At 43.9% G+C, this 13,267-nt stretch overlaps 3 protein-coding genes across 3 annotated transcripts in view; 1 reads left to right on the forward strand and 2 right to left on the reverse strand.

Moving 5' to 3' along the window:
- The window catches only part of LOC114601534 (apelin receptor), a 492,419-nt gene that overhangs the window by 185,144 nt on the left and 294,008 nt on the right, over positions 1-13,267 (forward strand). The gene's annotated exons all lie outside the window — the stretch shown is intronic.
- On the reverse strand, positions 4,740-5,675 carry LOC114585206 (olfactory receptor 2D3-like). The gene has a single exon (XM_028707619.2). It carries the CDS (start codon positions 5,673-5,675, stop codon positions 4,740-4,742), a length of 936 nt encoding a protein of 311 aa, XP_028563452.2.
- Positions 10,923-11,861, reverse strand: LOC114601619 (olfactory receptor 5AR1-like). Its single transcript, XM_028738935.2, has one exon. The coding sequence runs from the start codon at positions 11,859-11,861 to the stop codon at positions 10,923-10,925; it is 939 nt and encodes a 312-aa protein (XP_028594768.2).

A 13,267-nucleotide genomic window follows, 5' to 3' on the forward strand; every position in this document is an offset into this window, starting at 1 on the left:
GAGCAGCGGGAGCGCACCCCGCCGCGGGGATTCGAACTGCCGACCTTTCGATCGGCAAGCCCTAGGCACTGAGGCTTTTACCCACAGCGCCACCCGCGTCCCTTGGCAGTGATGTTGGTACAGTGCAAATGCACTGGTGGAGCCAGTCTGGTGCTGCTGCTGGCACCTTTGCACCACACCTACCTCACAACCATCACAACCCTCCTCCTCTCTATCCCAGTGTGCTGCAGCAGTTTGTGTGGATGGAGATGGTGTGAGCTGTGGAGCCTCACCATGGCTTCTGCTTTCACAGCCAATGGTTCCAGAAGGAGATGTTCTTTGGCAGCCACACCAAAAGACACACCTGATGAGTTCAAAGAAGGCTTGAATGCAAACCAGATGTTTGCATCCTCATCAGCTGCATGAGTGAAAAACCCACATGCTGACCTCCCTTCCTGTATTGGACTAATTGTGTTCGGAGGTGTTGCGGAAGTTCAGTCTGTGCTGTTCACCTGATGCTGCAGACAAGACATGCATGTGTGAACCAACTTACAATATAGAGAACAATAGGAAGTGATGATCTTTTTTACCCTCTTCTAAGCTAACCATTGAATTACATGGAGTTTTTTTTTTAAAAAAAAGCTATCCAGACATCTTCCATTCTAAAATCATAGTCATCATAATCATTCTGGCAGCAGAACCATCAGTGCCTGAAGCCTGATTTCCTTACTTCATCAAATGCTTCCAAGGAGAGAGGTCTTCTTTTTCTTTCAGATGCTGCAAGTCTTTCAAAGCTAGGAGACATAAAAGAAAAGCGACGTTGCATGAAAACAGGCAGTCAGTTTTGGGTGTGCTGGGTTATAAACACATGGTTTTCTGTTGCTTGCAAAGAATGGCTCTGGTGTCTGTGTCCCCTTTTCCTTGTTATATTGGAAAGTAAGTAGGCATCATTCCACACATAATGCATGGGATTCTAGAAATGTTGTAATTGGAATATAAAAAGGGAAAGATGGCATTATAAATCTTCTCAGAAGAAGCTGATCTCAGTGTGTACTTCCGTTCCTTCATGCCAAATAATCCTGACTGCCAAGGGTAGGTGGGGAGAACGTTCTCTCTTTCTGAAGGTCTTGTTCCCAGTGTGCTGTCAGTGGGGTGGCATTTCAGAGGTCTGGTTCAATTAAAAGCATGCATTTGGTGTTTGTTGCTCTCAGGTGGGCTGCTATATGATAATTGTGTAAAGATTTGTTTACTTACTCTATTCCTTGGGGAGGGAATAAGTCTTGTGAACATCTTCCCTAGAGTTCATTAACTTGCATGAGGCACCTACCTTGTGTTTATCTTTATGATTTCAACAAGAAAAAGCAGCAAATGTAAGGGCTGCAGATCCATTAGAAGTCCATATTATTTGGGAGCTTCGACAAATATTCATTAGTTTTTAATTTTCAGCTGAAATCATTGAATCGTAGAATTGTAGAGCTGGAAGGGATCAGAAGGGTCATCTAGTCCAACTCCCTGCAAAGCGCAGGAATCTCAGCTAAAGTATCCATGACTGATGGCCACCTCTGCTTAAAGACCTCCAAGGAAGGAGAGTCCACAACCTCCTGAGGAAGACTGTTCCACTGTCAAACAGCTCTTACTATCAGAAAGTTTTCCCATATGTCTAGTCAGAATCTCCTTTCTTGTATCTTGAAGAAAGTTCTATCCTCCAGAGCAGCACAAAACAAACTTGTTCCATCTTCCATGTGACAGCCCTTGAGATATTTGAAGATTGCAACCACATCTCCTCTCAGTCTCTTTTCCAGGCTAAACATAACCAGCTCCTTCAACCTTTGTTGAACCTTTGTTTCCAGCCCCTTAATCATCTTCGTTGCCCTCCTCTGCACATTACATATTTGGGTGGTTTGCGGGGGGGGTTTCATCTGGTGCTGAAGTGACTTCAAAGCAATCCATTACAATCTGTTGCAGCCTAACAGGATGGCCCTGTGGAGTCTCTCTCTCTCTCTCTCTCTCTCTCTCTCTCTCTCACACACACACACACACACACACACACACACGAATTTGTAAATGTACCGGTATCTGTGCTTGGCTGCCCAGAACTTGATCTTTCACACATCCTTTCAAACACATGCATTTGAAGAGGAGGAAATGTGAACTTGTTTATTCTCTTTGACTTCTCAGTGGATTTTGATGCCTTCAACAATGATATCCTTCTGAAGCAGGTGTCTGAGTAAGGGGTGGGCAGCTCTACTTTGAAGTGGTTCTGGTCCTGCTTGGATGGTCATTTCCAGAGGCTGTTGCTTGGGGAGTGCTCTTCAAAGTGGGGTTCCTCAGGATTCAGTTTTATCCCCTGAGGCACTGCTACTGTGTGGTTCCTTAGACCAAATAGATGGGAGCTTGTCTGCTCTTTATGGGATTACACTTCTTCTGAAGGAGCGGGTACATAGCTTGGGGGTATTTCTGGACCCTTTACTGGTGTTTGAGGCTCATGTGGTTTCAGTGGCATGGAGTGCTGTCCACCAGCTTGGACAGGTGGACAGGGATAAGCTAACTACTGTTGTCTGTGCTCTGGTAACTTCTAGGTTAGATTATTGCAATGTGTTATATGTTGGGCTGCCTCTGAAAACTGTTCAGAAACTTCAGCTGGCACAACTTTGGTGGCCAGATTGCTCACCGAGGCAAGATGGTTTGAGCATATTACACTGATCCTGGCCCAACTACACTGGCTGCCAGTTAGTTTCTGGGCCCAATTCAAAGTGCTGGTTTTGACCCACAAAACCTTTAATGGCTCAGGACTGCAATACCTCAAGGCCTCTCTCCATTTGAATCAAACTGGACCCTGCAATCATCCTCTGAGGCCCTTCTTTGTGTTCCTCCTCCAAGAGAGGTCTGGATGGTGGAAACACAAGTTTCCTGCAGTAGCTCTCCAATTGCATAATGCTTTCGCAGATAATTTCCACTGGGTCTTCATTACCTTTAGGCATCAGGTGAAAACGTTCCTCTTCAACCAGACCTTGGGCTAACTAACATCCTATATCCTTTTAAATGTGTTCATGGGAGGGAATGGGGGGGAGGGTTTTCTTTGTTTTTTCTTTGTTTTTGTTCTTGTTTTTATTACGTATTTTGTGTTTTTATCTTGTATTTTTATGCTGTGAACCTCCCTGAGATCTACAGATGAAGGGAACTATGCAAGTTAAATAAGTGAGTAAGCCAGTAAGAGTTTTGGATTTTGATTTTGATTTCCCGCTTTATCACTCCCCTTCAGGAGTCTCAAAGCAGTTAGCATTCTTCTTTCCCTTCCTCCCCCACAACAAACACTCTGTGAGGTGAGTGGGGCTGTGAGACCTCAGAGAAGTTTGACTAGCCCAAGGTCACACAGCAGATGCATGTGGAGGAGCGGAGATGCGAACCCAGATTATGAGTCTATCACTCTTAACCACTACACCACACTGGCTCGTAAGTCAATCAGTCAGTCAGTCAATCAATCAATCAATCAATCAATCAATCAATCAATAATGACAACCATCTGGCCACAAACAGACAAGGATTCCTTGGTTCAAACTTTCTTTTTATCCATGGGATTCATCAATGAGATTTATATGCTCATAAATAACAAAATGTTCTCTTAGAAATGTCCAGAAAAAAACAACAACTACAATCTCATTGGCATCAGCTGTCTTGCCAGAACATATTTCACATCCTTGCACCTCGTTGTGAGTTACAGAGTCACACTGGGGATGCTGACACCTTGTCCCTATCTGATTTAGTGAAGGTGGTCTTCAGCATGCTGTTGGAGAACCCTAGGACCAGCGTGCTATTTTTCTAGAAAAAGAGGTGCTAGGACTCACCATGAATGACTCTCTTGTTCTCTTAGAATGGCAATGGTGCTCCTCTGAGAGGAGCTAGAACTGTGTTCCAGTGAGTCCCAACTGGAAAAAAAAGCCCTGACTAGGACTGCTGACTATTGTTTAGGGGACTTCATTGCCATTGTGCATGCTGATGACCAGCTCTCACTGGTCTAGCTTGGGCCTTCATGACCACCATAATAGGCTGATGAAAGGCACTCTGTGCTACTGAAACCACCTGAGCTTCAAGCAATAGCAAAGGGTCCAGAAGTACCCACTCCTTCAGAAGAAGTGTAACCCCATCAAGAGCAGGCAACCTCCCATCCATTCAGTCTAGGGAACTACCCAGAAACAGTGCCTCAGTCTTGTCTGAATTGAGCTTCAGTTGTTGCCTCTCATCCAATCCATTATCAAGGCAAGACAATAGTCCAGCACATCCCCAGCCACAACTGCAGATGTAAAGGGGAAGTAGAGCTGTGTGTTATCAGCATATTTATGACAACATATTCCAAAACTCTGGATAACCCCACTCAGTGGTTTCATGTTAAACAGCAAAGGGGATGAAAGTGAACCCTTAGGAACTCCACTTTGAAGGCTCCATGGGGCTGAAGAGCACTCCCCAAGCATCACCCTCTGGAAATGACCATTCAAGCTGGACTGGAACCACTTCAAAGTGGAGCTGCCCATCCCTAACTCAGACACCTGCTCCAGAAGTGGCTGATGGCATTGAAAGCTACTGAGAGTTCAAGGAGAATTAACAGGGACACATTTCCCCTGTCTCTCTCCTGGCAGAGGTCATCATACAGGGTGGAACCTGGCTTAAATCCTGACTGACATGTCCATCATTCATTAGTGAGATTTATATGCTGCTTAATAACAAAAAGCTATTTCTGGGTACCATCTGGTCAGAAAAACCCATCATCTTATTAGCACCAATGGTCTCTTCAGAGCATTTTTCACATCCTTGTTCCTTAGGCTATATATCAGGGGGTTAAGCATGGGCATTATAATGGTATAAAACAAAGCAATCACTTTGTCCCCGTCTCGTGAGGACTTCGACCTTGGTCGCATGTACATGAAGATGGCTGTCCCATAAAATATGGTGACAACAGTGAGGTGGGATGCACAGGTAGAGAATGCCTTGAGCCTTCCTTGGGCAGTTTGTATCCGCAGCACAGCTAAGAAAATGTAGGTGTATGAGACAATAATAAACAGGAAGGGAATGAAGACTATGATGATGCTGAAAACAAAGACAACCATTTCAGCAAGGTAAGTGTCAGTGGAAGCCAAAGACAGCACTGCTGGCACCTCACAGAAATAATGGTTCAAGATGTTAGGACCACAGAAAGGCAATTGTAAGGTGAAAATGTTAATAATCATGGAGCTCATCAAACTGCTGCACCAGCAAAAAGCAGCCAGCTGAGCACAGAGCTTCCAGTTCATGATGGCCTTGTAAAGCAAAGGCTGACAGATTGCCACATACCGATCATAAGCCATGACGCCAAGCAGAAAGCACTCTGTCATGCCAAACGCCAGGGAAAAATACATCTGGATTGCACAACCCCAGAATAAGATAGTTTTCCTTCTGGTCACAAGGTTCATCAGCATCTGGGGGACATTGGTGGAGACATAATAAATGTCTAAGAAAGACAAATTGATAAGGAAGAAGTACATGGGTGTATGAAGCCGAGGGTAAGTGCTGACAACTGAGATGATGATGACGTTCCCAAACACTGTGAACAGATAACAAGCCAGAAACACCACAAAGAGCACCAGCTGCACCCTTGGTTGATTGGAGAACCCCAAAAATATGAACTCGGACACAAATGTTTTGTTGCAGCCAACCATTTTCATTCACATTTAATCTGTGAGGAGGATAAGGGAAAACAGCAGATGAAGTGAAGTGCAGAATCAGCACCTAGTGACATATACTGCTCCTGGTATTGATGCTCACTGAAGTGATGAGAATGGCAACCCTTGCAAATGTCCTTGTACTCTATGGATGTTCCACTGCTGGGGGAAAAACTTACCTTTCCATGAGAAAAAAAACACAATGCAGCTCTGTGTCTTAATGATAGTGTTTGAAATGGAGACAAGGAAGTAGCATTTCAATGGTGGGGTGAATGCTAAATTGATGTTCCAAGACCTCTCTTCCAATTTCTTGGCAGTTTTCTTTCTCTGCAAAAGAGACATCCATTTTTCTGTCTCATTTGCAGGAGACTTTAGAAAGCATAAGCTTTCAGTAAGTATGGGGTTCCACCCCACCCCTGATTAAATATTTCCCCACTGCTCTGTTGCTTCCATGTTCTGCTTCCTAATCTGAAAAAGTGCATGGGAGGAGTTGCTCTATGATGTCTTCCCTGTTCGGAGAAGTGTAGGAAACCAGGAATCAGGTTACTGAGAGCCTCAGAATTTGGGTGGTTTTTTAGGGTTTTTTAAGGGAAGTCCTTCCTTTCATCTTTCAGAATGCCCTCCCCTATTTCTTTAACAGCAGAAGAGACTTCATTTGCAAAACAGCAACAATGAATAGCTGTCAGAAGCATGGTGGACAGCTTTCTCACCACCCAGCACTTACAGGAAAGCTGAACCAAAGATTTTCAGGAAGCAGGGGCTCCCAGGAAGGCTGCAAGCCACTAGAGAGATGCTTTGTACAGTGAAAGAAAGGACAGCCATACAAACCCCCCTTGGCCATCTTGATAGTAAGATAAGCACAACAAGCCCACACCTCAAACTTTTCTCTTCTCTTTGTTAATTTTCAAACGTAATTTCTTTTCTTGTTAATTTATAGAATGCTCTGAAAATCAGAGGAAAGTGTTGGTACAATACAAGTTTCTAGGTCCTAGCCATAAGTCAGTTGACTGCAGGAATTCGTAAGTAAGGGGATGGTTAAGTGGAAAGGATGAGTAGACAGAACCTGCAAAATCCCAGACTGTAGTCCACGAACACTTATGTAGCCATCAATATGTTGGTTTTTAAGGTACTACAAGACTTTTTTGTTATTGTGCTGCAACAAACCTAACACAGCTATCCTTCTGGAAATTGTTGTATATGGAACCAGTTCCCAGTGATTATAAAACATAGTGCACATTGGTGACTTCCTGTTGTTATTAAAGGAACAAACTAAATAAAATTTAAACATTAGCATTTTGCCCCATTTTCGCAACACAGTTAGGAAGCAGTTATATTACCTGGAGTTCTGTAACTGCCCTGCCGCTTCCCAGGAACACACTCCACCCCCCACCCCCCCACCCCAAAACCCAACCCAACAAGCGCTGAGCTGAAAAGTTACTGTCAAGGATCCTTTCTTACTCCTCCATTATGTTTCTGCAGAGGAAAAAACAGGATGGAAAGCAAAGGTTATAGAAAAGTAGGAGAAGCACTTGGGATTTGATGTCTCTGAAGAATCACCTCACATTAATCTGTTACAGCAAACACATACAAAAAAATATTGTGACACGATAAAACAGAGGGCTTGGAACTTCTGGTTGTGGGCCAGATGAGGCCTGGTGGGGGTTCCAGTTTGGCCTGCTAGGGTGTTTTCTCCAAACCACATCCACTTGCCCCACACCTGATGTCATGTGCACAGCAGGTAGAGATGTGATAGCAGATTGGGGGCCAAAAAGTGTGCTTCCGATTGCTTCATTGCAAATGAGTCTAGTTGTCAGTGCTGATCAGTGATGATAACAACAAGCCCCCTGGTTCCTCTCTGAAATTTAGAAATACTTAAGCTGCTTCTCTTCAGAGAGAGGCGGGGTTGCAAGCGGGCCGCGCACTTCCTGCCTTTCAGTGGTGGTGGTGGGGTATATTTAGGCCCCCACATCACAGGGAGCCCTGGCGTGCGTCATGACCACAGCAGGCTGGGGGGCGTGGCTTGCCACATGAAAGTGGCTGCGCACTCAGGAGATCTCCCTCTCTAATCCTGGCTTCCACGGATCTCCCGCCCTCCCACCCTTTTTTTCTGGTGTTCTTCACCTTGACCTTGCTATGGATTTCGGTTGGGCGCCTGCTGAAGGGGCCTGGTAGGAATATTTCCATTTGGCAGATTGGCACCAGCCACTTGGTTTTCACCTACCTCGTAGCAAATTGTCACAACTTTGTAAGGTTGGGTGGTTACACATTGGAAAAGCTTGGTTTATGGGAGGGGAGGATGTGGCCATCACCTAACTCTGCCCAGGTGGTGGCTAGGGCCATGGCACAAACTTTCTGATTACCTTGGGGGAGCTCCTGGTTGATGTACATCAGCAGGGCTCCCCCTTGTTGTTGTTGTTTAGTCGTTTAGTCGTGACCGACTCTTCATGACCCCATGGACCAGAGCACGCCAGGCACTTTTGTCTTCCACTGCCTCCCACAGTTTAGTCAAACTCATGCTGGTAGCTTTGAGAACACTGTCCATCCATCTCATCCTCTGTCGTCCCCTTCTCCTTGTGCCCTCCATCTTTCCCAACATCAGGATCTTTTCCAGGGAGTCTTCTCTTCTCATGAGGTGGCCAAAGTATTGGAGTCTCAGCTTCATGATCTGTCCTTCCAATGACCACTCAGGGCTGATTTCCTTAAGAATGGATAGGTTTGATCTTCTTGCAGTCCATGGGACTCCCAAGAGTCTCCTCCAGCACCATAATTCAAAAGCATCAATTCTTCGGCGATCAGCCTTCTTTATGGTCCAGCTCTCACTTCCATACATTACTACTGGGAAGACCATAGCTTTAACTATACGGACCTTTGTTGGCAAGGTGATTTCTCTGCTTTTTAAGATGCTGTCTAGGTTTGTCATTGCTTTTCTCCCAAGAAGCATGCGTCTTAATTTCATGGCTGCTGTCACCATCTGCGGTGATCATGGAGCCCAAGAAAGTGAAATCTCTCACTGCCTCCATTTCTTCCCCTTCTATTTGTCAGGAGGTGATGGGACCAGTGGCCATGATCTTCGTTTTTTTGATGTTGAGCTTCAAACCATATTTTGCGCTCTCCTTTTTCACCCTCATTAAAAGGTTCTTTAACTCCTCCTCACTTTCTGCCATCAACGTTGTGTCATCTGCATATCTGAGGTTGTTGATATTTCTTCCGGGAATCTTAATTCCGGCTAGGGATTCATCCAGCCCAGCCTTTTGCATGATCCCCCTATAGGTGGTTAACCCTTGTGAGACTTCCTGCATGGCAGGTAGGAGTCAGATATAGTTGGGTTCAATACCTAAAGCCAATACCACTCACATTCTGTAACCAATAAAAGTTGTGGCCTTTTTTTGCCCATTAACCTACAGTAAAATACCGATGTCCACGTGCTTTATTTAATCAAAGGAGGGGGTACAGGGCCTTGACATGCAACTATAGTTTAAATAGAAATACATGTCAACATAGAGAATCTGTGTGCCAGGTGACTTGAGTGTGTACTCATTCTGCTGCCCAGGTGCTAAGGACCTTGGGCAATTTCAAGCCCCTTTTCTCTCTTATTTTCTCTCATCTTAAAATGGGCTAGGGTTGGGGAACCATTCAGATAGAAGACTCCATCAAATTCCCCTTGAGGGGTTCAAGTATGGAGGCCCACACCAAATTCCAAATCAGACAGACTTTATTCAGTAATGCATTACAGGAGAGAATCCTAAGAATCTTCAAAGTATTTCCACTGGGATCCAATATAGACATCATTTTAGTTGTTCACCCTCTATACAATTACCTGATGCTACCCCAGCACTTTGTCATCTTTCATCCAGCCACAGTCCATGAAATGACCACCTCAAAACATTTGCAGGAGCAAACAGGATTGAAAGCAGGATTGTGTAGCATCATGAGCACAAATCATCAGTAATGTGTGTAGAATTGGTCTTTTGGGAAGCAACCATACCTTCACCTCAGTGACTCTTGTTATGCTGCATCTTTATGAGGATGCAGAACATATAATTTTACTATGCATTTTGACCACCATTTTCCACCACACCATTTTCTACCTTCCATTTTTGATGCAAGCCTCACATAACCCAGAGTCACATAAATCTCCCATAAGTAGCTTGAGAAATAAACCCAAAAACTTTCAGTCAGTGTAATGTAGTAAGTAGAACTTAAATGATTACAATGGCTTCAATCCTATACACATACCTGAAAGTCACATTGAGCTTGATGAGACTTACTTCTGCATAGCAAAGGACTGAGCTATTAGCTCACCTCTTAAAGTAATTTTTCTGGAGTGTTTTTTATAGTCCTTTTTCCATCCTGACATAGTCCCTAATATATTTTGACGCATGAAAGGAAACCATTGAAATTCTTTGGACATTTTTGTTGGCTCCAGACCAAGTTAATCACACTTAGTCCCACTAAAATTAATGTGAAAGCTTAGTCATGACCAACTTCAGTCCCATGAATACCAACGAGACATAACTGTAATTAATTTTCTCAGACTCTAACTCTCTGGGTGCAGAAAAATGTGAATCAATATAATACTCTCTTAAAATGTTTGCTTTATGTATGGCTCATCATCACTGCAATCAAAGTTAAAGTAGAAAAAAAATCTAATAATGTTTTTCATAAATAAAAACATTTGAAAGTAAGATATTATCATTAACTCTTTTTGGTTTTGAGAATAATTTTGTGTGTGTGTGTGTGTGTTTAGTGAAAAATACTGGGAAATATTGTAATTATTCTAAAACTTGCATTATATTCATAGAGCCACACACATGGAAACAAATATCACAGCTCTTAATGGAAACAAGTCTTCTTCCCTCTCTTTCTTTAGTAGTATAGAATAGCTATTATCATACTCTGTAAACATCTATAGACTCCTGCACAATATTATATTGCAGCATAAGACATGGAATGTATTCCTTCTCGTAATGTTTTGAACTTAGCATGTCATCACTGAAGGCTGCCCTGCTGCTTTCCCCCAGGGAAACTCAACATTTAGCACTGAATCAGAACAAACAGCAATTGAGTTTTCCACAGGTTACTGTTTCTTCAGATTTAGCACTAAGGAGTGGGTTTTCTGGAGGACAGTGGGAGGCAAAGGCAAAATCATTTGGACCTAGAAAGTCTGAGACAAGTGGGAAACTGCTCAGACCCGTGCTTTCTAGGCAAAGGACAAGCAGAATTGACTAGAAACAGCACTGAGAGAAGATATTACTGGGATAAAACTTTCTTGCTGACAACTCTTCTAAAAGCTTCCTTCACATCTTTGTTCCTAAGGCTGTATATTAGAGGGTTGAGCATAGGAATCACAACCGTGTAGAACACAGAGGCCCATTTGTCCTGATCTAATGAGTAACTGGATGTCGGTCTCAGATACATAAACATAACTGTCCCATAAAAGAGGGTGACTCCAATGAGATGGGAAGCACATGTAGAGAAGGCCTTACATCTGCCTTCAGCAGAGCGGATCCTCATGATGGCAGCAAAGATGAAGAGATAGGAGATAAGGATGATAAGGATGGTGCTGAACTCGATGAAGCCACAGAGGCTGAAGAGGAGGATCTCACTCATGTAGGTGTCAGAGCAAGACAATGCTAGGAGTGGGGGGATCTCACAGAAGAAATGATTGATGATATTGGAGCCACAGTAATCTAAACTGAAAGTCAGGCTGGTATGGGACACCAGGCTTATTAGACCTGCTACGTAGGAACCAATAGCCAGTACCAGGCAAACCTGCTTTGACATGACTGTGGTATAATGGAGAGGACGGCAGATGGCCACATAGCGGTCATATGCCATGGCAGCCAAGACATAGCATTCAGCATCCACAAAACCTACAAAAAATGCAAACTGTGTGGCACAGCTGGAGAAGGAGATAATTTTTCGCTGGCGTAAGAAGTCAGCCAGCATGCGTGGGGCAATGGCAGTAGAGTAGCCCAGATCCACTAAGGAGAGGTGGCAAAGGAAGAAATACATGGGTGTGTGGAGTTGCTCATCTACGGTGATCAGGAGGATCATGCCCACATTTCCGACCACATCTGCCAGGTAGATGAAAAGAAAGACCACAAAGAGAGCCATTTCGAGGCGTGGATTATCTGTGAAGCCCAAGAAAATGAACTCTGTCACCTGGCTATGATTGCCCTCAGCCATCGTGGCTGAAGACAAATTGGGGATCTTGGGATCCGGAGAGAAGACAAAAGACACTACTTGAGTCAGAAGAAATGCTTTGTAGTGTAGAGCAATAGAATGGGAGAAAGGCAGTCTGCCCTGCTGGACAGAGAATACAGCACTCCTTCTGCAACTGGGTCCACCGATCACTTCAAGTCCCCTTAGTCAATGTTATGAAAGGAACATAAACTATCACATTCAGTGTTTCTTCCTAAAGAAAAGAAAGCAGTTATTTTATTATATGGAGGAAAGTACAATAATTAAACATTTCTATTCATTCGTTTCCCTGATTGGAATCAAAGCCTGCCTTAGTTAAAGCCACAGATAGAATATGCTGCTTTATAAAGTCTTGACCATTATTTGCTCCATTTGTTGTTGTTGTTTAGTCGTGTCCGACTCTTCGTGACCCCATGGACCAGAGCACGCCAGGCACTCCTGTCTTCCACTGCCTCCTGCAGTTTGGTCAAACTCATGCTGGTAGCTCCATTTCTTACCAGATCCCAATAGAGTGAATAATTTTTTTCATATACTTTGCATGTGGATCTAGAAAGGTGTAGCCAGAGAGTGCAGTAAAAAGGGAAACACATCCAGGGGCACATTTATGCAACTGGTGCAGTTGATTGAGGATATGAAGCTTCTGCAATCTTTTCCACCATGGCAGATAGGATTAGGCTAAAGAATGGGACTTCTGGGTGAATAGCTCCTATAAGACACTCCCTCCCCTCTTTTCCTGACATATGAGGAGGCTGGTGTTATGAGAGATCTTCAACAAATTTTCCCCAAATCACTAATCTGTGGGAGAAGGGGAGGAAGGATCTATACTCTCCTGATGTTACTCTTCTCCTGCTACCATCTCTTTTTCCTGGGAGCTAATGGATCTTCTAGTCTTCTACCCAACCTTCCCTGAGAGAACCATGAGAGCAGCACAGGGCCTGGAACCTTCCATTGTCCTACTAGTTCTCTGGGTTATATCCATGGTCTCTGTAGCACCCTGTTTGCATGACTTATTCCAGATTCCATTTTATATTATGGCTCTTCAACTGAAGTGAATATTCCCTGTGCAGATCCCCCTGAGTTGTTAGCTCTGCCTGCTATAAAAGAAGATAATGACCCTGAAATTGTCCTGGTTTTGAATATGTAAACATTAAGAAGCTAAGCAAACCCCTGCTGGATTAGGTTGAAGGCCTCTTAAGTTCAGCATTCTGCTCCCACAGCAGCCAACCAGATGCCTATGGAAAGTCCACAAGCAGGACATGAATGAAATAGCACTCTCCTCACTTGTGATTCACAGCAAATAGTATTGCTGCCTCTATCAGTGAAGGTAGAACATAACCACCGTGCATAGCAGCCACTGATAGCCTTTTCTTCCATAAATTTGTCTAATCCTC

Source organism: Podarcis muralis, chromosome 1, assembly GCF_964188315.1.
Source record: "Podarcis muralis chromosome 1, rPodMur119.hap1.1, whole genome shotgun sequence".
In the NCBI taxonomy this organism is placed as follows: Eukaryota; Metazoa; Chordata; class Lepidosauria; order Squamata; family Lacertidae; genus Podarcis; species Podarcis muralis.

What these genes read in the sequence shown, in the direction of transcription:
- LOC114585206 (XM_028707619.2), bottom strand. Translation starts at nt 5,675, where the DNA reads ATGAAAATGGTTGGCTGCAACAAAACATTTGTGTCCGAGTTCATATTT.
- LOC114601619 (XM_028738935.2), bottom strand. Translation starts at nt 11,861, where the DNA reads ATGGCTGAGGGCAATCATAGCCAGGTGACAGAGTTCATTTTCTTGGGC.